The sequence below is a fragment of the Drosophila hydei genome, unplaced genomic scaffold (genome assembly GCF_003285905.1).
Source record: "Drosophila hydei strain 15085-1641.00,03,60 unplaced genomic scaffold, DhydRS2 tig00008139-arrow-pilon, whole genome shotgun sequence".
In the NCBI taxonomy this organism is placed as follows: Eukaryota; Metazoa; Arthropoda; class Insecta; order Diptera; family Drosophilidae; genus Drosophila; species Drosophila hydei.
This window is the reverse complement of record NW_022045847.1, coordinates 3,013,783-3,035,772: the sequence shown is the minus strand read 5'-3', so window position 1 is coordinate 3,035,772 and position 21,990 is coordinate 3,013,783. Positions and strand designations below refer to the sequence as shown.

The 21,990-nt window shown below is 36.4% G+C and overlaps 1 protein-coding gene across 1 annotated transcript in view; it reads left to right on the top strand.

The window, feature by feature from the left end:
• The window catches only part of LOC111600841 (forkhead box protein P1), a 77,649-nt gene that overhangs the window by 54,400 nt on the left and 1,259 nt on the right, over positions 1-21,990 (top strand). Inside the window, exon 8 of the mRNA XM_023317146.2 lies at positions 1,060-1,256. Coding sequence (XP_023172914.1) covers positions 1,060-1,062 — 3 coding nt within the window. The 3' untranslated portion in view covers positions 1,063-1,256. The remainder of the gene's footprint in view (positions 1-1,059; positions 1,257-21,990) is intronic.

The following is a 21,990-nucleotide window of genomic DNA, read 5'->3' as shown; positions in this document are numbered from 1 at the left end:
AGGTATCTCTTATTCGGGCACCCCAACTAGAGCTTTGTTACTTTTGTACTATACTTGGATCATTTTTCTTGTATATAAACATTCTAACTTAGCATAGCCCACAGCCTAGACCTTTCATCAATAAAACTTTACCGTAAGTGGAACTATACATATAAGATATTTATTTTAGTCTGGCTAGAGTTAGCCTTTAAAATTTATTCTGCAACAATAAAATAAAAATAATTCAATAAACCTTCCATTATCTTAATAATCATTCAATCATTCGCCCACCTTCTCTCCTCTTTCTATTTACAAGCGTCGCTGATCATACAATAAATGTTTTTTTCTTTTCATAATTAAGTCAACTAATATTCCTTTATATTATGAGCGGCATTATAATGAAAACATGTACAGCGACAAACTTCCATTATATCTGCATTTAGCCAATTAATAAAATAATGGAAAGCGATAATTGATCCATTTAAATATGTATAACACACACTATACTTATAATGAATTTATTTACTAGGCAAAAATCCTCTTCGATTCCAGACATGCACAGTCCTCAGCTATACTATTTATCCAATCAAATGCGTGTATTCTTGTCTATCCCAAACATCGAAATTACGATTGAATTGATTTGCAACTTCTGGCACAAATAGTACAGTGGCGGTTTAGTAGAAGTTGTATTCCTTGCCGAGACGTTTTTTTATATTTTTTTTTATTTTCAAGTGGCGGTGTTGGTAGAGTTGATGCGCGTTGAATAAGCGGTGGTTCGAATCTTGGTGTCCTAATATCGGCTTTTATTTATTTATTTTTTTTTTGCTAGATAGAAACTATGCAAAATATTACAAAAAAAGCAGATAGGACTGGAAGCAGAGTATCTCTTAGTCGGGCATTCCGACTAGAGGTGTATGTCTCATTTATGTACACAGCATCGGGGCTTTAGGCATTTAAATTTGTGTTGATGCTTAAGCGTTCCTGAAGTGTTAGATTACCCTGAACTGACGTTTTTACAAAATAATAAAAACTCAACTTAACGTATGTAATTGTAAATGGTAAATTATGTTGAATTTACAGTAGAATTAATTATTTTGGGACCACGCGACGCAGCCATTTAAGAATGCAGTAGTACCCAAGCTGTGAAAATACATTGCAATGGGAAATACAATAAGCGGAAAGTGATTATGGAACGATGGGCAAAGGCAACCGTTTTCATATATCTATGGTCGGCAACACGCCCTCATTGGGTTGTGATAACCCCCGCTTGGAGACAGGTATGTTTGTGTACTTCATGTTTTATTTTATCTTTCTTATTTCTCAGCATTTCTCCGACCGATGTCATATGCTTTCGTATGCATTTGTATACTCTGTAGTCACTGAAAATGGGAATTCAAAGTAAAACGGTTCTTTTTTAAATGTATATAACAAGCAGAAACAGTCGTAACAGATTCCATAATGTTCTTGATCAGGTCGACGAACTGAATCGATTTGTCCATGTCCGTCTGTCTGTCTGTACGTCCGTCTGTCGGTCCGTACGTCAATCCATCCCTCGGTTCGTCCGTCTATTCACATGTGTGCACGCGCCAATCTCAAAGCCTTAAACTGCTACAACTTTATTTTGTATTTTTATATTTTTCCTGTTAACGTTTTAATCCTATCAATTAAAAACAATTTAGAGATTCAGTTATTAAATTCTATCTCATACTCCCTAATTTTACATATAAATTCTTCAAGTCTCCTCCAGGTAATATGTTTGATCAATGGCTGGCAAAGCCGAATCATTAATGTGGGTCTTATTAAATAGAATTTGTAGATCATATGATGAAAATCCATCGAAATTTGAGTAAAATCCGTTCTTTTTTATACCTTAAACCCATTGAAAATCTGAATTCAGCGTATGCTTTTGTGACACACCATAAAAAGTCTATGTGTTCTTGATCGGGATGAATAGATCGAATTTTTTACAATTTTTCTTCGATAAATCATGACATTTCCGTATTATAGGTACAAATTGATAATTTGCAGTCATTCTTTAAGAACAGCTTGAATATCGTAGAATCTGGCGACTTCAGGCTTACAGTGTAGGTTCTTGTTAAAAAAACGCAGATTTCCCTCATTTTCGATTTGGTATTGTATGGCTTGTGTTTTGACTGAAACAATCATCTAGATGGCATAACTATGTCTCAAAAGATTTATTAAGAAAGTCCATCTAGAAGGAAAATTATCCAATATTAAAGGCTCTATAGTCAAACCTGTACTGCAAGCCCAAGAGAGTATGTGATTGTCCATGTGCTATTTGTTATGTGTGTGTGAAGAAAAAACGCGGTATATCACCGATAGTCAGAGTTATGCCCTGAACGCATTGAAAATGAGAAATCAGGAGGTATTAGTTTTGATAACATGTATATAACATATAGAAGGAGGAGTGGCAGACCCAATTAAATATATATATTCTTCATCAGGACGACAAGCCGAGTCGATATAGCCCTTTCCGTCTGTCGGTTTCTCCGTCTGTCAGTATGTGTGAACGTGTCGATCTCAGCATCTATAACAGGTACAGACTTGTCAATTTTGTAAGTCAGTGCATGGCATGCTGAAGCTTCCAAATTTTGTATCTAGTTTTATGTATATTTTATACAATTTTGATTTTTGGTATGTTTTGGACACCAGCTCTAATTTCCTAAATTATTTAAATATAAGTTTAGTTGAAAATAGGAACATTCTTGCATTCTTAAACCAAAAAAAAAAAACAGCACACACAACAAACCAGCAAGAACAACAATCAGTAAGCAGCGGTCCCCTGTTCTAAAAATAGAAATAATGATAATGTGTCTTTAGGACATATTGGCGAAAATAATAATTCTGCGTGGCAAAATGTACCAACAAATAAACTCTTAATTAAACGGAAAAATGAACAGTCTCGATCTGTGAGAAGGAAAAGTCTCTGCACTGGCCCATCTACATCTCGACAGGCTAATCCCTTTGCCCTAAGGGCAGATCAGGAAGATAAATAATAAAGCAACAAATGCAACAACAGCGAAAAATGAAAAACCACCTCCAATTTTTTTCCCAATGTGAGTGACATACATGGATTCCTTCAATTCCTCAACCCCTACATTGACGCTACTGAATGGTAAAAACTTTGAAAAATATAGGAGCTTAGTTAAACTACTTTTGGATAAAAAAGTAGACTACCATACATTTCAACTTAAGCAGGAAAAGGCATTTAGAGTTGTAGTTAATTACTTGCATTACTCGGCACCCATCGATACAGAAAAGCGTGCAATAGAAAAGCAAGGCCACGCAGTCAGAGGTATTCATAACATCAAGAGTCGTATTACCAAGGAGCCACTTCCAATGTTTTTCGTGGACCTGTAACCAAATAAAAACAACGTGGACATCTACAAAATAAATCATATTGAGAATGCCATAGCAACAATCGAGCCGCCAAGGAAAGTGAGCGATATGGTACAATGCTTTTGATGCCACGAATTCGGGCACACTAAAGCATATTGCAACAAAAGATTTAAGTATGTTAAATGTGCTGATAACCACCCAAGCATCAATTGTCCTAAATCGAAAGATGCACCAAGCACCTGTGCCAACTGCCTTGACAGCCATGCTGCTAGCTACAAAGAGTGCAGAGTCTATCAGTCTATTACCAAAAACAGATATATCAATAACAAAACAGCAATGGCTATTGAACGACGAAGATTGACAACAAACATTCCAACAAGCAATGTTAATTAATTTTCAAATAATGCAAGCTATGCCAAATACTACGAGGTGACCCTGTCATACAAGAAAACTGTTCTCTAGAAAGAATTGAAAAACTACTAGTAAAACAATCTGAACTAACAAATAATCTACTTAATATGATAATGTTCCTTGTTAATAAGTTATGCAATTAGATCTCCGCATGGAATGCTAAAGGACTTTCCAATCATCGTAATGAAATAACCTTATTTATTAAAGTCAACAAAATTGATATATAAGTTAACAACAAAGTTGTTTCACAATTCTCACTGCGCTCAAGAACCACTACAATAGCCCAAAAATACTCCAACTCCGCAGTCTGGAATTCCTAACAACAAAGTTGGCGCGCGATTCTCTCTGCGATAAAGAACCGCTGCAATAGTGAACTACCGTTATTCAGAAAATTGTCGAAGTCTTTAGCTAGCTAAGGTACAGTCGTCTTCAGAATAGAGTAATCTTAAATCTGGGATCAAGCTGATCACATGTAAAAATAAAACTCAAGATCTTTTATTTTAACTGGCTCCCGAGCAGGGACCGATCGCGAATACGACAGTGCAAAAAGTCATCTAAGTACGCGAATCGACCACGATTAACCACGATATAACAAAATGTTTCTAAGTGCGTGTAATCATTACTTGACACGATAAGGTCAAAACAAATCGCATCCACAGTTTGCGCAACGTGGACTCACGCTTTGTAAGATCCGTTCTCAGAGCACATCTTGGATACCAAAAGGGATTAATTCGGCGTCATCGAAGATGGAGCACGCACCAACAATAGTTTTGTAAGAGAATGAAAATTAGTGATTAAGTGAAGGTAAATTGGAAAAAATATATAAGTGAAATAATTAATAAAAAATTAAGAAAAAAACAGCGATTCAAATTAAAAACTAGTTACAAATATAAACTAAGAAAATTAATAAAGAAAATATATCGAAGTAATATTAAAATTTGAAATTCTATGAAGCAACAAAGAAAAATAGTAATAAGAATATCAAAAGAAACAAAAGCAAATATAAGCTTAGTGTACCGGATTTGTAGCTGCGCAATGTAACCTGAAACGAAAAAAATAAGAAAAAGTAAAAAACAAACGCTCTGCAAAAATTCGCCGATTCATTTTTACTCTCAATTTAAATCTTCCACTTGCAAAATTTAATACTTAAGCGAAGCAAATTAAAGATTAATCTTATCATTTTGAAACCAAAATTTCACAAATTAATATGTTCACAATTTCATATAATATATGAAACTCATTTTGCTTTTACAATTTTTACACTACAAAATTTGTTTACATATATATGTTTATCAAGCATTTCTTTAATATTACATTTTATCCATAAACACTTTCGTTTATACTAACAAAAATTAAGTAACCATGGCCAACCCGAAGTACTTAATACAGTTGACACAAACGAATTACCAACTTCAGCACCAACCAACGCCAATAACGACGAATACAACCAGAGACAGCAGCAACGAACAGTATGTAGACAGACGATGCATCAAAACTATAGGAGTGGTGAAACAAATTCTATCGAAAACTATATAGACCGAATAATCAATGATAAGCAACAATACTAAACAACATGAGTGTTAACAGTAATTTTGTTAAGGCAGCCATCTATAGCATAGATCCCGACTCTAGAGGCAACACTTCTGACTTAGACCGTGTGCCGGACATAGTTTTCAGGAGATCCAGCTGAGTTTAGAGACATACTTTAGTATTAAAGGGTCACCTAAATATTTTGGTATTTGGTATTCAAGTACTAGACTCTTACAGTATGCCCCTAAACTGAAAGGCAATTGCTCGATGCCACTCTACCAACTAGAGTACCAACTAACCACTATGATACAAAACGGACAACAGACAGTTGAGGAATTTTACCAGAATATCTACAAAAACCTGTCTTTAATCCTCAATAAGGTTAGTTGTATGAATTTAGACCGATAAACTGAAGTGGTTATAACAAAATCCTATAGGAATAGGGCATTTGATGCGTTTAGAAGAGGCCTACGTGGTGATTTACCACGCCTTCTCGGCATCAAGGAACCAACTGACTTGCCGCAAGCATTGCATTTGTGTCTAAAATTAGAAAACCAATCCTAAAGGACAACCCACGCAAACAATAGACAACAAAACGTAAAATTCAGAAACATAGACCAGAACCCAATTTCGGCACCTCGTAGGTTCATACCGACTCCATCAAACAACCCAACTTATTTACTTCCAACATATTTACCACTCCAGAATCCACCTCCAGTTCCGCCTCGTACACTAATATCACAACCCAGACAATTCTACAGTTATAAGCAGGTACAGCCCGGTCAATTCCAAAGACCACCAAACCAATTTGGTCACCAACAACAATATTGGCACAACTCACCCAGACCCAACCAGTAGCCCCAGTCCGTCCGACTGCTGTCAAGCCAGCAGAACCAATGAACGTCGTCCGTAGTATGCAAACAAAAATGGTCAGCTTTACGAACAGACCTCAGTTTGAGATCGGTAAAAGGCCAACATTCCCCATAAACCAAAACGGGAAGAGACAAAGACTCTTTAACACTGAGGGAGCAGAATGTCAGGGACAAATCGAACCAGGCTATACCGAGGCATATGAACCACCATGACGGATTATGAAAGATACGAGCAAGCAATCATAGAAGTTCACAACCAGGAAGAATATGACATGAGCTAGGTAGGGTTTATTGAGCAAGCGAACGCCAACAGCGAATCAGAAACCACACAATAGTCCAATACAGATTTGAATTTTTTAGAATGAGCGACTCCTCGCTACCCTATTTCGACTGTCGAGGTGGGGGTCACAAAATTTTCAAAATTCTTATCGGTACAGGTTCAAACAGAAACTATATACAACCGAAGCATGTTACAAATCCAAAACCAATCGAAACACCTTTTAAAGAATTAACTGTAGGAGGTAGCATCGAAATAATACACCACAAACTTGCCAATTTATTCAATTATCCAGAATGTAACATTAAGTTTTTTCTTTTACCAACTCTAAAATCATTTAATGCCATTCTTGGCAACGAAAGCATTAAAGATTTAGAAGCAGTAATTAACGTAGCAAATAAAGTAATGACAATTAAAGGAGAAAAGATACAGATAAAAGAAAAAAATACGAAGCAGTTAACACAATCATGCCCAGGACAGAACATTTAGACGATGGACAAAAACGAGACCTTGACCAATTAATCCAGATATATCCTAATCTTTTTGCGGACCCAAACGATAAATGTTGAAGCAGGAATAAGAACCTCTACCGATTCTCCAATATATTCAAAATTCTACCAATATCCGATGTCTCTAAAAGATGAAGTGAATAGACAAGTCCAAGAGCTGCTAGATAAGGGCATTATTCGACCTTCACGGTCACCTTATAACTCACCAGTATGGATAGTTCCTAAGGTTTAGATGCATCCGGTGAAAGGAAATAATTAAAGCCACTATATCATACAAATACCTCATTCCCGAGATTAATGAGGTATTAGCCCAACTCTTTTCTGTCCTCGACCTGAAGAGTGGAGTTCATCAAATCCTGCTAAAAACGTCCGATATACCGAAAACAGCCTTCTCCGTGAACAACGGAAAGTACGAGTTTACACGACTCCCATTCGGCTTAAAAAACGCACCATCCATTTTGCAACGTGCGCTCGATGAAATTCTCAGAGAACACATCGGGAAAATCTGTTACATTTACATCGACGAAATCATTATTTTTAGTAAGGATAGGGAATCACATACAAAAAAAACCTTCAAACAATTTTCCAAATGCCAATTGGATAAATACGAGTTCTACAAAAATAAGGTAGAATTTTTAGGGTTCGTTATTGCTGACCAAGGTATTGAAACAAACCCAAACTACTAGGAATAGCCAATTACCCACAACCCAGAACTTTAAAGGATTTAAGAGCCTTTTTAGGACTAGCAGGTTACTATTGAAGGTTCATAATGGATTTCGCTAAGTTAGCTAAACCACTTCGCTCCCTTTTAAGAGGGGAAGATGGACGAGTGTCTAAAAACAATTCAAAGAAAAAAATAATATGAACCAAGACGCAATAGAAGCTTTTAACAAAATCAAGAATTCACTAATGTCCGATGAAGTTATTCTTCAATTCCCTGATTTCAACGAGGAATTTCAACTAACAACATATGCCTAAGATTTCGCCATAGGTGCAGTACTATCCCAAGGTGACAGACCAATTTCCTTTCTCTCTAGAACGCTTTCCAAAGCAGAAGAAAATTACGCCACAAACCAGAAAGAGATGTCTGGGCATTAAAAGCCCTCAGAAACTACCTATACGGTAGATCAAAAGTTAAAATCTACACTGATCACCAACCTCTTACTTATTCGCTTAGCAGCTGGAATGGAAATTCCAGAGTAAAAAGATGAGAAGCATACCTTGAGGAATAAAACTACGGTAAAATTAACGTAGTCGCAGATGTGTTATCAAGACCTAGCCAAATCAATTCAATTGCGTCAACATAGCATAGTTCGGAAAGTTCAGCAGATAATTTAATTCCCAGCATAGAAGTCCCTATTAATGCATTCCAAAATTAAATCTTCATCAAGAAAGATGACTCAACCTTCTACAATTTCGATATCCCATTCCCAACATTCCATAGGCATACGATTCAACAACCAAACTATAATGAAAAGGACATATTAAATCCATCAGTTTTAAACGGAATCATAACATCAGAAGATATAATGTTAATAATACAAAAGATCTATCCTTTACTGTGAATACAAATAACTGTGGTGGTGTTCAGTTGTGTAATGATCTTTATTCGTCTGAGCAAGAGTTGTAATGTAATGAGTTCTGCGGTTGAGTGGAGCTCCAAGTGGGGAACATTCTTTGCTCTCCGCTATGTAGTTTCATATATATAGCTTGTATATACTTATTTGCATATGGCATAAACATTAGGCAAGCGGCATAGACCTTAGGCAAAGTGCGTACGCGGCATCTCCCACGCTGCTGGTCAGACCACACTTAAGTGGCTGATCATATTCCTATTGTTTATCTTTGCGCTCGCCCTATGTTTATGAGTAGGGACAAATGTCACTATATGCGTATTTTGTATACACTATCATATGTTAGGCATATGAGGCATTTATATGTAGAATACTCTACATTGCTTCGGGACTTATTAATATGTTATTAAATATACTACAGTATGTTCATGCCTAAACATTCTGCGGGGGGCCAGAAAATGCGACAGCTAGCAATTGCTGCCTCTGGTTTTTCCTCTTAATCCGTGGCCTGTGTCTCCGTCTGTATAGCAACCCAATTTTTCGATGCTTCCCAGAGTTCTCTGGGACGTCCAGGCACATCGTTGTTGATGCGCTGATTACCTTGTTCCATAATCCATAATAATGCCAGAAACAATCCATCCAAGTTCGGTCTTGTCCCAGGGTTTCGTTGATTTTCTTTACTTTTCCCAACATTATTAAGGGAAGTAAATCAACGCAAATGACAACGTCAATTCGACTGGGCTCGTTAAAATGTTGGTCAGCTAGCTCGCAGCCCATCCAATCCTTATTGACATCCATGTCAATTTTCTTGGTCGGTAGAGCTCTCTGAAGTTTTGGCATAACAAGTGCCTGCGTTGTGGTGATGAATTTGCTTTTAAACCGGGGTTTGATTGTTAAGCAAACACTATTCTTAAGAATTTCTACATTTTGCGAAATTCCTTGAACTTCCACGTTCCGTTTAGTTCGGCGCAGTTTTAACTGTTGTGCAGCTTCTTCAGATATTAGGGTTTTTTGCTTTGGTGCAATGATTACAAGTCCAATTCTTTATGCAATCTTTAACGCTGTGGCTGCCTAGACATTTGTAGCAAAGCGAGTTTTTGAACACAAACTCCTTGCGTTTTTTAACCGGCTCAGCTTTAAATTTCTGACACCTGGTTATTTCATGTCCAGTCAATTGGCAAAAACGGTATCTATCGTGGCTCGTTGTCTTTGCTTCCCTTGAGGTATGGGCGGCGCTTTTTTGCACTGAGTCTATTGAGCTATACAGTTGCTTAATAAACTCTAGTACATCGTCCAAGGACTGAATTTCTCTGGCCTTTTTTACGTGTTGCTCGTAAAGTTGTAGGACTTCCGTAGAGAATCGTCGCAACAGAATTTGAGCGATTAGAGCGTCAACTTCATTACCAAATTTACCCTTTTCTTTGATAATGAGAATGCATTCTGTTGCTGTGTCCAAGAACTTGCGGATACTGCCTTCATCATTGTTCTTCAGCAGTTCCATGTATTTTTGCGCGTATTTTCGTAGCGCTTGCATATTAGTTCCCAGGCCGAGTTGTAGTTAGCAGACGAGCCAATTAATAAAGGGCCTACGACCATTTTGGCTTCTCCCTTAAGGCATGACTTCAGGTAATTAAGCTTCCTTGTGTCCCTGATATCTCTCCTGTTGTGAATCACCTCAGATAATAACTCGAAGAACGTCGGCCACTCTTTGGGACTTCTATTGAAGTGAGGAAGATCCACTTTTGGTAGCTCTGAAACGTCTTCTTGTGTATTTTGCAAGCCAGCTACTCTTCTGTTTAGTTTGTTTGTGAGTAAGCTGACATTGCATTCCAGCTCATCGATCTCATCGATGTCGAAGGCAAATTTGTCGTATTTTGCCTCTTAATCCGTGAGCGTTGACTGGACTTTGTTCCACAGGATCGCCTGGTTGATCGTGCTGTGCCTCTACTCACAGCTTGAATTGGCAAGCCAAAGGTATTTTGTAGTATGTATTGTTATTACGTCTATTTTCCCTATTCGATCATCGCAGTGATCTTCCTACCTATTCGTTGTACGGCTTTACGGGCCACACTACTATCGGGCAGAAAGGGTTCCGCTCGATTTAACAATATTTTACTTATATTTAAATAAAATTTTTGTTCGCCTCGGAAGAATTTCCTTATTACATCAGCTGGTCGTCATCGAGTGGCTCGCTGATGCTCCCTCGTATGTGCAAAAGACGGCCTGTCTTTCACACTTGTCGTCCAAACGTAGCCTTGTAGATCAAAATGTCACAAACGAAGTCTTGTGGAGTTTACTCGAAGAACCAAAATGTCACAAACGAAGCCTTGTGGAGTTTACTCGAAGGACCAAAATGTCACAAACGAAGCCTTGTGGAGTTTACTCGAAGGAACAAAAAATGTGAATACAAATAACTGTGGTGGTGTTCAGTTGTGTAATGATCTTTATTCGTCTGAGCAAGAGTTCTTATACCCTGGCTCATGCGTATTTCATCTCTAAGCCTAAGTACATTATGTAATGAGTTCTGCGGTTGAGTGGAGCTCCAAGTGGGGAACATACTATGCTCTCCGCTATGTAGTTTCATATATATAGCTTGTATATACTTATTTGCATATGGCATAAACATTAGGCAAGCGGCATAGACCTTAGGCAAAGTGCGTACGCGGCATCTCCCACGCTGCTGGTCAGACCACACTTAAGTGGCTGATCATATTCCTATTGTTTATCTTTGCGCTCACCCTATGTTTATGCGTAGGGAAAAATGGGACTATATGCGTATTTGGTATACACTATCATATGTTAGGCATATGACGCATTTATATGTAGAATACTCTACACTGCTTCGGGACTTATCTATATGTTATTAAATATACTACAGTATGTTCATGCCTGAACATTTACACTTCAAAAACTATAAAATCAGATTCACGTCATTACTTGTAAAAGACATTTTAACAGACATCGAGCAAGCAGAAATACTTAAAGAACACAATAGGGCCTATCGTGGCATAGCAAAAAATAAGGCACAATTTTCAAAAAAATGTTACTTCTCCAAAATCAAGGAGAAAATTATGAATCTTATCAAACAGTGCAGGATATGTAAAGAACACAAATACGATAGACATCCTACGATTCCAGAATTAAAAGAAACCCCCAATCCACAGAATCCAGGACAAATCATCCATGTAGACATTTACTCAACGGAAAAAGTATTGGTACTAACAGCACTAGATAAATTCTCAAAATTAGCTCAGGCCAAAATTATCAAATCAAAAGCTATCCAGGATATTAAAGAATTCTATTACGGAATACCAAAGTGTATTGTGATGGACAACGAAAAGTCGCTAAATTCGGAAACGGACAAGTGGAAAGATTCAGAGATCAATGACGTCCCGTACTTCAAAAAAAATATAATAAAGAGAAACCAACTTGGAGACATGTCGGACTTAAAGAAGGAAAAGTTAACAACAATGTTGTTACATAATTCTCGCTGCGCTCAAGAACCCCAACAATAGCCCAAAAATACTTCAATTCCGCAGTCTGAAATTCCCAACAACAAGAGCTTTCTTAGAGACTAGAGCTTTCTTTGTTGTTTTTTTCTTTATAATAGTCAGTTTACCATTCTTGGCCATTCTGCTGCAAGGAAACTTAGTTTAACATTTATACTATTGAAATCTAGTAGGGAAAATTTCTCTTCCTGACGAACCTCGTTACTTAAAATACAGTTACTGAAAACAATTGCAAGCCCACCGTGTGAAAACACTAAAGTAGTCTACACAATCTGCAATCAATCATTGCGGCTACCGTGTGGTGAAATCAGCCACAATACATTGATTGATATCTAATGACTACACTCCCCCACCTAACGTGGCTTCCATAGCAGCACCACCTGCCTTTTTAGGCTTAGTGTTTATATTATTAAAGAACGAACTTATCCGAGCTTCTCTCGATAGGCGTAAGCTGAAAAATAGACGAAACCTATTAAACAATTGTTTCACTTTCTGGCAAGCTTTCGAGCCATTGATTGCATTAGTTACCCACCTGCTCCGTACAAATTTACTCTAAGAGATACAACACGAGATTTTTCGATTTAGCCTTGTTCTTAAATAAATTAGCGTCATTGTGAAACCGAAAGGCTCAACTCGCACACTGGGCCTCACCACATAAAATAAAATAAAAAATAACATAATAAAATAAAGCTCCACGCTATCAACAAGTTTCGAGTTCTGTTGGGGCAGCAAAATCATAACAGTCACGTGCAAACCAAAAAGTTGCAGACGTCGGCTAGAGAAGTGTTTAAAATGGGGTCATCAGAATTTAATTTTCAAGGTGGTGCATTAATTTGCCCTGGATATTCTAACCATTTCGTGTCAACAGAGTAGACAGTATAAAAATACGTAAATACCTAAAAAATTACGTCACTTGTTACAAAGTGGTGTGATTTATGTAAGTTAACACGTTTAATCAGCAATAAGCCAAACTTCTCAAGGGCTAGCTTCATATAAGAATCTTATTGTATTTTTAGTTTTAGTTTGATTTGAACATTAAACCGGCACAGAACAAAAATACATTTGTCTTCATTTCGTAAAACTAAACAAGTGAAGACGAGAAACATTAACTGGATCGCGGGAACTGCAACAGAAGAAAACAAAACAACGCAAACAAAAAAAAATAATTATTTAAGCTAACAACAAAACAGGCAAAAGCTGAGAAAGTCATGTAAGTGGAGTACTCATCTAAAAAATAATAATAAAATATACTAAATATAAAGTAAATCCACTTCAAGTGTTTAAGATTTGAATCTTTGCATGCAACATTTTAAATATAGAAACAGTGAAAATCTTATGAGTAATCGTAAAGTTGAGGAAGTTGACACCGAGTTAGAAGAACTAATAGGAGATTTAAAAGACAGATTAACACTAAATCAAGTAAAAACAAAAATGCATTTTGACGAAACAACTATTAGAAGTCTGCTTGAGTATGCCGTAAATTCTGCACTTGAAACCCAAGCAGCAATATTTAAAAGACAGATGGAAGAGATGAAAAAAGAATTACAGAAAACAGCAGTGTCCGTACCTGAGGTCAAAGTTTTTGAAGATGCAGTAATAGATTGCAATGTTAAGTGTGAGGAAAGTCTAGATATGGTAAAATCTGTACCCAACGACGGAAAAATCGAAGCATATGTTTCATGGCGTACAGCCGCACACACAGCATATAAAGTTTTTGAGGGCTATGTAGGCAGCTCAAGACATTACCAGGCATTAGGCATAATTAGGAATAAAGTATGGGGTCCTGCCGATATGGTATTATCTTCATATAGCACACCATTAAATTTCAAGGCGATTATCAACAGACTCGACTTTACATACGCCGATAAGCGGCCTGTCTATATAATTGAACAAGAACCTTACGATAATCCAATATTATGGGGAAATAGAAAAAAGTTAACACTTCTAACAAATAAGACAATAATCACTTATGAATATCAGTTGCCTACTTCAATGAACGAGAAATATAGATCTGACGCATTGAGAGTATTTATTTCAGGGGCTAAGAAATCCCTTAGTGGTATTCTTTTTTCGGCAAGACCAAAAGATTTACCATCTGCTCTGGCTTTAGCCCAAGAAGTAGAATCTAATCACGAACGGTTCCAGTTTGCAAGTAGTTTTTCAAGAAACAGTAAGGAAAAGCTCAACGTTACGGGCAAAGACATCAAAAAAATTTTACTCCAGAAAATAGCTTGCATCTAGGGAAAAATCCTTTCTATAAACAAAAGCCACAATTTAATAACCGAGGTCAAAAACAAGAACCGCCACAATGGAAATTGATACTTCTTCTAGATTCAGACAACCAACCCAAGCAAATCAAGGTAACTTCCCTAATGTCTCTTATCAAAACCAATTTCTGAAAAGAACAAATAGTGGAACAGCTAGATACTCAGGCCCAAAGCAACAGAGAGTAAATCATATCTCTCAAGAAGGAAACTCAGAAAATGTAGAGCAGGAATACCAAGCAGTTGCAGAATCCGAGGTACCAGACATTAATGACGAGGATCAACTACAAGAGCTGATTTTTTTAGACACAGTTCCCTGCTACTGTTCGTAAAGCGAACGATATCAGGTAAAACGATAAAACTACTCATTGACACAGGCGCTTCTAAAAATTACATTAAACCTATTCCGGAATTAAAAGGTGTAACGAAAGTAAAAGACATATTTCAGGTCAAGTCACTTCATAGCTTTACTTCAATTCAAAATAAATGTCGCATGTACCTCTTTAATACCACAACCACATTTTTTTTGCTTCCAAATCTAAGCTTTGATGGAATAATGGGACTGGATCTTCTTAATAAAGGAAACGCAACACTAGTTTTCAAAAATAAAATTCTGAAATTCTGAAACTGAATCTGGATCTGAGAAAATTCAATTTCAAAAATGCGCAAATGTCAACTTTACAGAAATAGAAAACATAGTAGTTCCTCAAGAGATCGAAAAAAAATTCAAAAGCATGTTGAAAGAGAAAATAGGCGTTTTTGCTGATCCTAACGAAGCTCTTCCGTACAATACTAACGTCATTGCTACAATTCGAACTGAAAAAATTTTATCCGTACTCATTAGGAGTAACTGAGTTCGTTAATAATGAAACAAGCAACATATTAAAGGAATAATATTATTAGACCATCCAGTTCACCGTATAACAATCCGGTGTGGGTAGTCGATAAAAAAGTAACTGATGAACAGGGAAACAAAAAAAAACGTCTTGTCATTGATTTTAAAAAACTAAATTCGAAAACGTTTGATGACAAATATCCGATACCGAACATAGTAGCTATTCTCTCAAACCTATGAAAGGCAAAGTACTTCACAACTCTTGACTTAAAATCGAGATATCACCAAATCCTTCTCGCGGAGAAAGATAGAAAAAACCCCGCATTTTCGATAGGAAACGGGAAGAATGAATTCTGCAGACTTCCCTTCGGTCTAAAAAATGATCCTGGAATATTCCAACGAGCAATTGACGTACTTCGGGAACAGATCGACAAGTCGTGCTACGTTCACGTGGATGACGAGATTATATTCTCAGAAGACATGGAAAACCACGTATATCACATTGCCTGGGTATTAGACAAATTATTTAATGCTAACATGAGGGTATCACGAGAAAAGTCTCATTTTTTCAAAGAAAAAGTAGAGTATCTTGGATTCGTAGTTTCCCGTGGCGGCATTACAACCAATCCCGGCAAAGTAGTAGCAATCGGCAAATTCGAGCAGCCAACTACTTTGTTCCATCTTAGATCATTCCTTGGCTTAGCAAGCTATTGCAGATGTTTTATACAAGATTTTGCGTCTTTAGCCAAACCACTAACGGACATATTAAAAGGCGACAAAGTAAGCGCCAGACAGTCAAAGAAAATCCCTGTGAACCTCAATGAAAAACAAAAGTTGACCTTTGAGAAACTCAAGAGCATACTAGTTTCTGAAGACGTTATGCTCCTTTAACCTCATTACCAGAAACCTTGACTTGACAACTGACGCTTCATCGTCTGGACTCGGTGCAGTCTTATCACAAGATAAGAAGCCAATTACCATGATCTCTAGGACATTAAGGGACAATGAATTAAATTTCGCAACAAATGAACGTGAGCTTCTTCCGATAGTATGGGCTTTGAAAACTCTGAGAAACTATCTGTATGGGGTAAAAAATTTAAGCATTTATACCGATCACCAGCCACTAACATTTGCAGTATCAGATAAGAATCCGAATGCGAAAATAAAGAGATGGAAATCATTCATCGATGAGCATAATGCTCACATTTTCTTTAAGCCGGGAAAGGAAAATTTTGTCGCTGAAGCTCTCTCAAGGCAAAACCTTTATGCCCTAGAAGAAAATGCTCCATCTGACCTGGCCACTATACATAGCGAATTGTCGCTAACATACACCATTGAGTCTACAGACAAACCGGTGAACTGCTTTCGAAATCAAATAATTATCGAAGAAGGCACTACGACCTTTGAGAAAATTATTGTTATGTTCGGACAAAAAACACGACACCTCATATGCTACACTAGTAGAGAAAACTTAGTGGAAAAAGTGTGCGATGCAGTTAAAAAGGACGTGCGATTAAACGCGATTTACCAACACAAGCATTTATCCAAAACACATTAATCGAAACCTTCCCTTCAACCAAATTTTGGCATTCCAACAAGTTGGTCATAGATGTCCTCGATAAAACCGAGCAGAAACAAATAATAATTGCAGAACATTGCAGAGATCATAGAGCAGTTCAGGAAAATGTAAAGCAAATCCTCCAAGATTATTTTTTCCCTAAAATGACTCGTTTGGCAAGTGAAATAGTTGCAAATTGCAAGATTTGTAATAAGTCAAAATATGGGCATCCGAAAAAAAAGCTTATTAGTGAAACGCTAATTCCCAATCGAGTAGGCGAAATCCTCCACATAGACATTTTTTCAACAGACAAGAAATATTTCTTAACTTGTATTGATAAATTTTCAAAATTTGCAATTGGACATTGAACCACTTATTCTACAACTCATGAACTTTTGCCCCCACACCAAAACTGTATATTGCGACAATGAACCATCACTAAATTCAAGAAAGATTCATTCACTATTAAAAAATCATTTTAACGTTGACATTGTAAATTCCCCTCCGCTCCATAGTACATCAAATGGTCAAGTAGAGAGAATCCATAGTACTCTCGCAGAAATTGCCAGATGCTTAAAACTTGAAAAACAATAAGGGGATACAACCAAGTTAATTTTACAAGCTACAATAAAATATAACAGAACAATTCATTCTGTTATAAAGGAAAAGCCAATAAATATAATACATTCATCTTCACCACAATTTGAAGCAGAAATAAGGAAAAGACTCAATATAGCACAGAAATTACTATTACAAAGACAACACTGACAGAAAAAACAGAACCTTCCAAGTAGGTGACAAGGTCCTCTTTAAATTAAATGATCAAAAATAATTAAATAATGAATCAGACATAGGTCATATCAAAAAACTTTTAGATACAGTTAACATCCATCATAGACAGACAAGGAGTATAAATATTCTGGGAACAGCTCTGAAGATTGAAGACTTTAAAGAATTAAAATTCAATCAACAAAAACTAAGAGAATCCATTAATAGACAGGCACTAATAAATACTAAAATCCAAGAGAGAATTAATAATTTAACAGAATCTATAAACACTATAGTTAAATTTGCAAAAGAAAAACAGATTGACTCAGGTCGCCTTTACGAAACATTACTCGCAAGAAATAGAATTGTAATTTCAGAGCTTGAGACAATAATGTTGTCTATTACACTCGGAAAGATTCAAATAATAAACCCAGCAATTCTCGATTTGAAAGACCTAAACGAAATTTTAAATGAGCACTGTTCAATTATAACTGTAACAGATTTAATGGAATTAGCAGATTTAATTAATTATGTAAACGTTTTGTTAGATCATAAGTTTGTACACTTTATAATCAAATATCCTAATCCTAATTTAGTATGTAAAAAGATAATAATTTTTCCTGTTCAACATAATGGCACAATATTAAATTGCAATGGCGACAACAACGTTGCAGACTGTGTTAATACAATTTTACCAATTGGAAATTGCACTGCTACGCTCACTTCAACATTCTGCAAGGAGTTGCCTTCAGCGACATGCGCACAACAATTACACTCTGGAGGCATTGCACATTGTAGTACTCGTCCCAGTCCCCTTCAGTCACTAGAATTGATAGATGATGGGATCATCATACTAAATGAGGAAACGGCTACAATAAAAATGAACAGCGGAGCAGATCAAATTCTCCATGGCACGTTTTTGCTGACATTCGATGCAACATCGACTCTCATTTACATTACTGGTCATCAAGAAATTTTGAGCTTACCTTCAAAGACTAAATTTCGAAAACTTACAACACATTGACAACGTTGAGAAAAAGCTAATAACATGGCCTACGGGGTTCATCGTACTTACTATCATTCTCCTGGTCGCAGAATTCTTCCTTTCAAAAAAAATATATTAAAAATGGACAGCAAATAGGCTACAAGCCACTCTCAGAGCTGTCATTGACTCTTTAAGGAAATCCGAGGACGGCCTTCACTTTAATGAGGGAGAAGTTAACACGTCCAATCAGCAATAAGCCAATAATAAGTCAAACGTCTCAAATATCTTTTTGTGCATAAGCAAGTTCCCAACTCGATCGTTCCACAGAATAATGCTGCAACGATGTTGCAGTCAGCGAATTCCAAGAACCCTTGGGTAAGCGGTCAACGTACCATATACGAATCACATGATCCGTTGGCGAAATCGCTGTGTCAGCGAATATAGGGCAGGGCTAGCTTCATATAAGAATCTTATTGTATTTTTAGTTTTAGTTTGACTTGAACATTAATCCGGCACAGAACAAAAATACACTTGTCTTCATTTCGTAAAACTAAACAAGTGAAGACGAGAAACATTAACTTGTATATCGAATGTTCATAGCAGACGTGATGTGAGAAGTTTCTGATTACTTCAATCATCTTCAACTGAATGAAAACACAACTGCTGAAAAGCATCAAATATCAAGATGGCGTGTTTAGAATATATAGAGTACGAAGGAAAGACGGTCGAGAATCATCGCAACTAGCAAAAGTTCAGGTCGTAACTATATGGCCAATTCCCAGGCTCTTTACCATGTTAAACCTATTTATAGCATTGACCTCGTATTATTGTCCGTCCGTCTGTTCATTTGTGCGTATGAATGAAACCATTTCGCCACTTCGGAGTAAAATTTGGTGTTAAGATTCACTTGAAGCTTGAGACCTGAAATTTAGTGTTAAGATACGGCTACTAGACGAGTAGCAAATCGTGAAATACTATTGACTTGAAATTTGAAACATGTACTCATGTTGCCAACCCAAGATCACGAATTATAAGGCAAATATCACGTCCTTCAAATCATTTAAAATTGTATCTTATGGAATGAGTATTATACAGTAGGTCACGCCACTGCATAATAAGATCTATGCATATACCAAAAAAAACAGTCATAGCCGGGAAACCTAATTCTCATCGACAATGCGCATCACCTCCAAAGTAAAGCAGATAACAATTCAAACACAATTGTAATTGCACTTTTGAGAATTGAGAAGAATTCACGCATTTGAATGGATTGTGAATATGAATAATCCAAATACAGAAAAAATGTTTTATTTAATAACTTTTATTACGAAATAAATTTTAATGTAATTTTAAGCACATGATCTATATAGGCTATTGGATATGTGATATCTTAGTAAAAATGGAAACTCTTTCATATTTTGGATATAGTTGCAACTGATCTTTTTGCACATGATATTGAATTCTACTTGAGTAATTATAAATTAAGCTGTCAACTAAAACAGAAGAAATAAATTATGTGTTAATTCTAATGCTTAATCCAGTAAAGATTATAACACCTGCTTGAACATACAGTCTGCAATGAGGCATATGCCTTTAACTGCGAAATCAAAAAGTATGCGTAGAGCACCGGCCTATATAAAGGCACAACGGTTGGTATTCAAAAAAAAAAAAAAAACGAAATAATAATGAAATGATTTTCTTGTATATGAAAAATAGCGAACAACCACAAATCCATGTTACCAAATCGGACTACGCAACGCAGAACTGTTCCAAAAGCGCATTCTAAAATTTAACAAGTAAGAAAGCTCTATTCGGGGTGCCCGACTAGGAGATACCCTGATCCCAGTCCTATCTGCGTTTCTTAATGTTTACTATAGTTAGAATCGAGCAATAAGAAAAATACAAACTAAAATAAATAAAAACCGAAATTAGATCAACAAGATACGAACCAAAATTGCATACGGAAATAAAAATTCTCAACAGCTAGCGCCACCTATACTACCACCATCACTGCTTGTTCGAGAAGTTGCAAATCTCAGCTAAATTAGCAGCTGACAATTCAATCGCAATTTCGACTCTTCTAACAGAAAAGAGTACATGAATTTGAATGTATGTGTGCACATGTATAGAAAAAATGCGAGCGCTTGGTGCAGCTTGTCACGTGCTTTTTTAAATTGGCCAAACGTTTTCCTTAGTAACTTCGGTTTTACTTAATGGATTTCAATGAAATTTTCAGAATATAATCTACATATTCTATGAGAGTAGTTGACAGCTTCGTAAATATGCAAACTACTTTACTTATTGGTATACAAAAAAATGTCAAGTCTATAGCTCTCATAGATAGATGCTGAGTTCGACGCGTTCACACTTACGGACAGGCAAACTGGCGGATCAATCAACTCAGCTTACCGTCCTGATCAAGAATATATACGATACAGATTATGGGGTCTGCCACAGCTCGTTCTGCCTGTTACATACATTTTAACAAAACCATTATACCCAAATTTTCCATTTTCAATGGGATCAGAATATAAAAATAACATGAGAAGATCAATTAAAATAGATGGAACACAAATGATAAACTAATACATATTAATGTCGGACTTGAAACCCTAATAGTTGTGTCCATCATGGCACAATATTATATATATAAGAGCACAATACAATATATATAAAGGGTATTTTTTTTTGAGAGATTCACATTAACATTTTCAACACTGCTTTATTTGAAATATTTATCATTATTTTGATTTGGTGCTGTTCGAGAAACTTACTGTGTAAATAAGCAGAGTTGTTTAGAGTTAGGATAATCCCAAGCTATTGTCGAATCACGATTACAACTTTCGAAAATTACGGCTTGGTGATGATAAAACAATTTATAAATTAAAGGACATACACACAACATGCTTAAAAACAAGGAAGAGCGCTGGAGGCGGGCACAACCGACTGCAGAACACTCATTTACGGTCAACACGCTGTCAACTCTAAAACATTGGAACATATGGTTATTTTCGATCTGACACGATCCAAGAGGCATCATTTTTGGCGAGGAATAGGAGGTCAAGAGAGAGGAGGAGAGGAGGTCAACTATAACTTATTCGATCAATTTCAAATTTTAACTGTAAAGGTATAAACGATACAGTTTTTGTTGTCCCCTTAGGGGTTTCGCCATGTCCCCAAACATTCGTAAAAATTACTTTTCGGCTAAAGATTGCGCTTCTAGATCTAAAAGAATAAAAGTTACTTTATAGTCAGATTTAACTTTCCACTCACATAAACTCTAAAATTAATAAATTATATCTTGTACGTCTATGGAGCTACAAATGTAGCCAATATATGAAAGAATTTGCATTTTTACTAAACGGCCAAATATTCCAATATACTAATAATGTAGACCTTATGCTGACAATTTCATTAGAATTCGTTAAGTGACCCTGAAGTCACTAAACAAAATCTGTGACCAATTGACAAAAGCACGTATCAAGGCAAACAGCAATTAACGTGCCCATAACCCTATGCATACGTCATTTTAAATATGTATTTTTGTCCATCTTAAAAA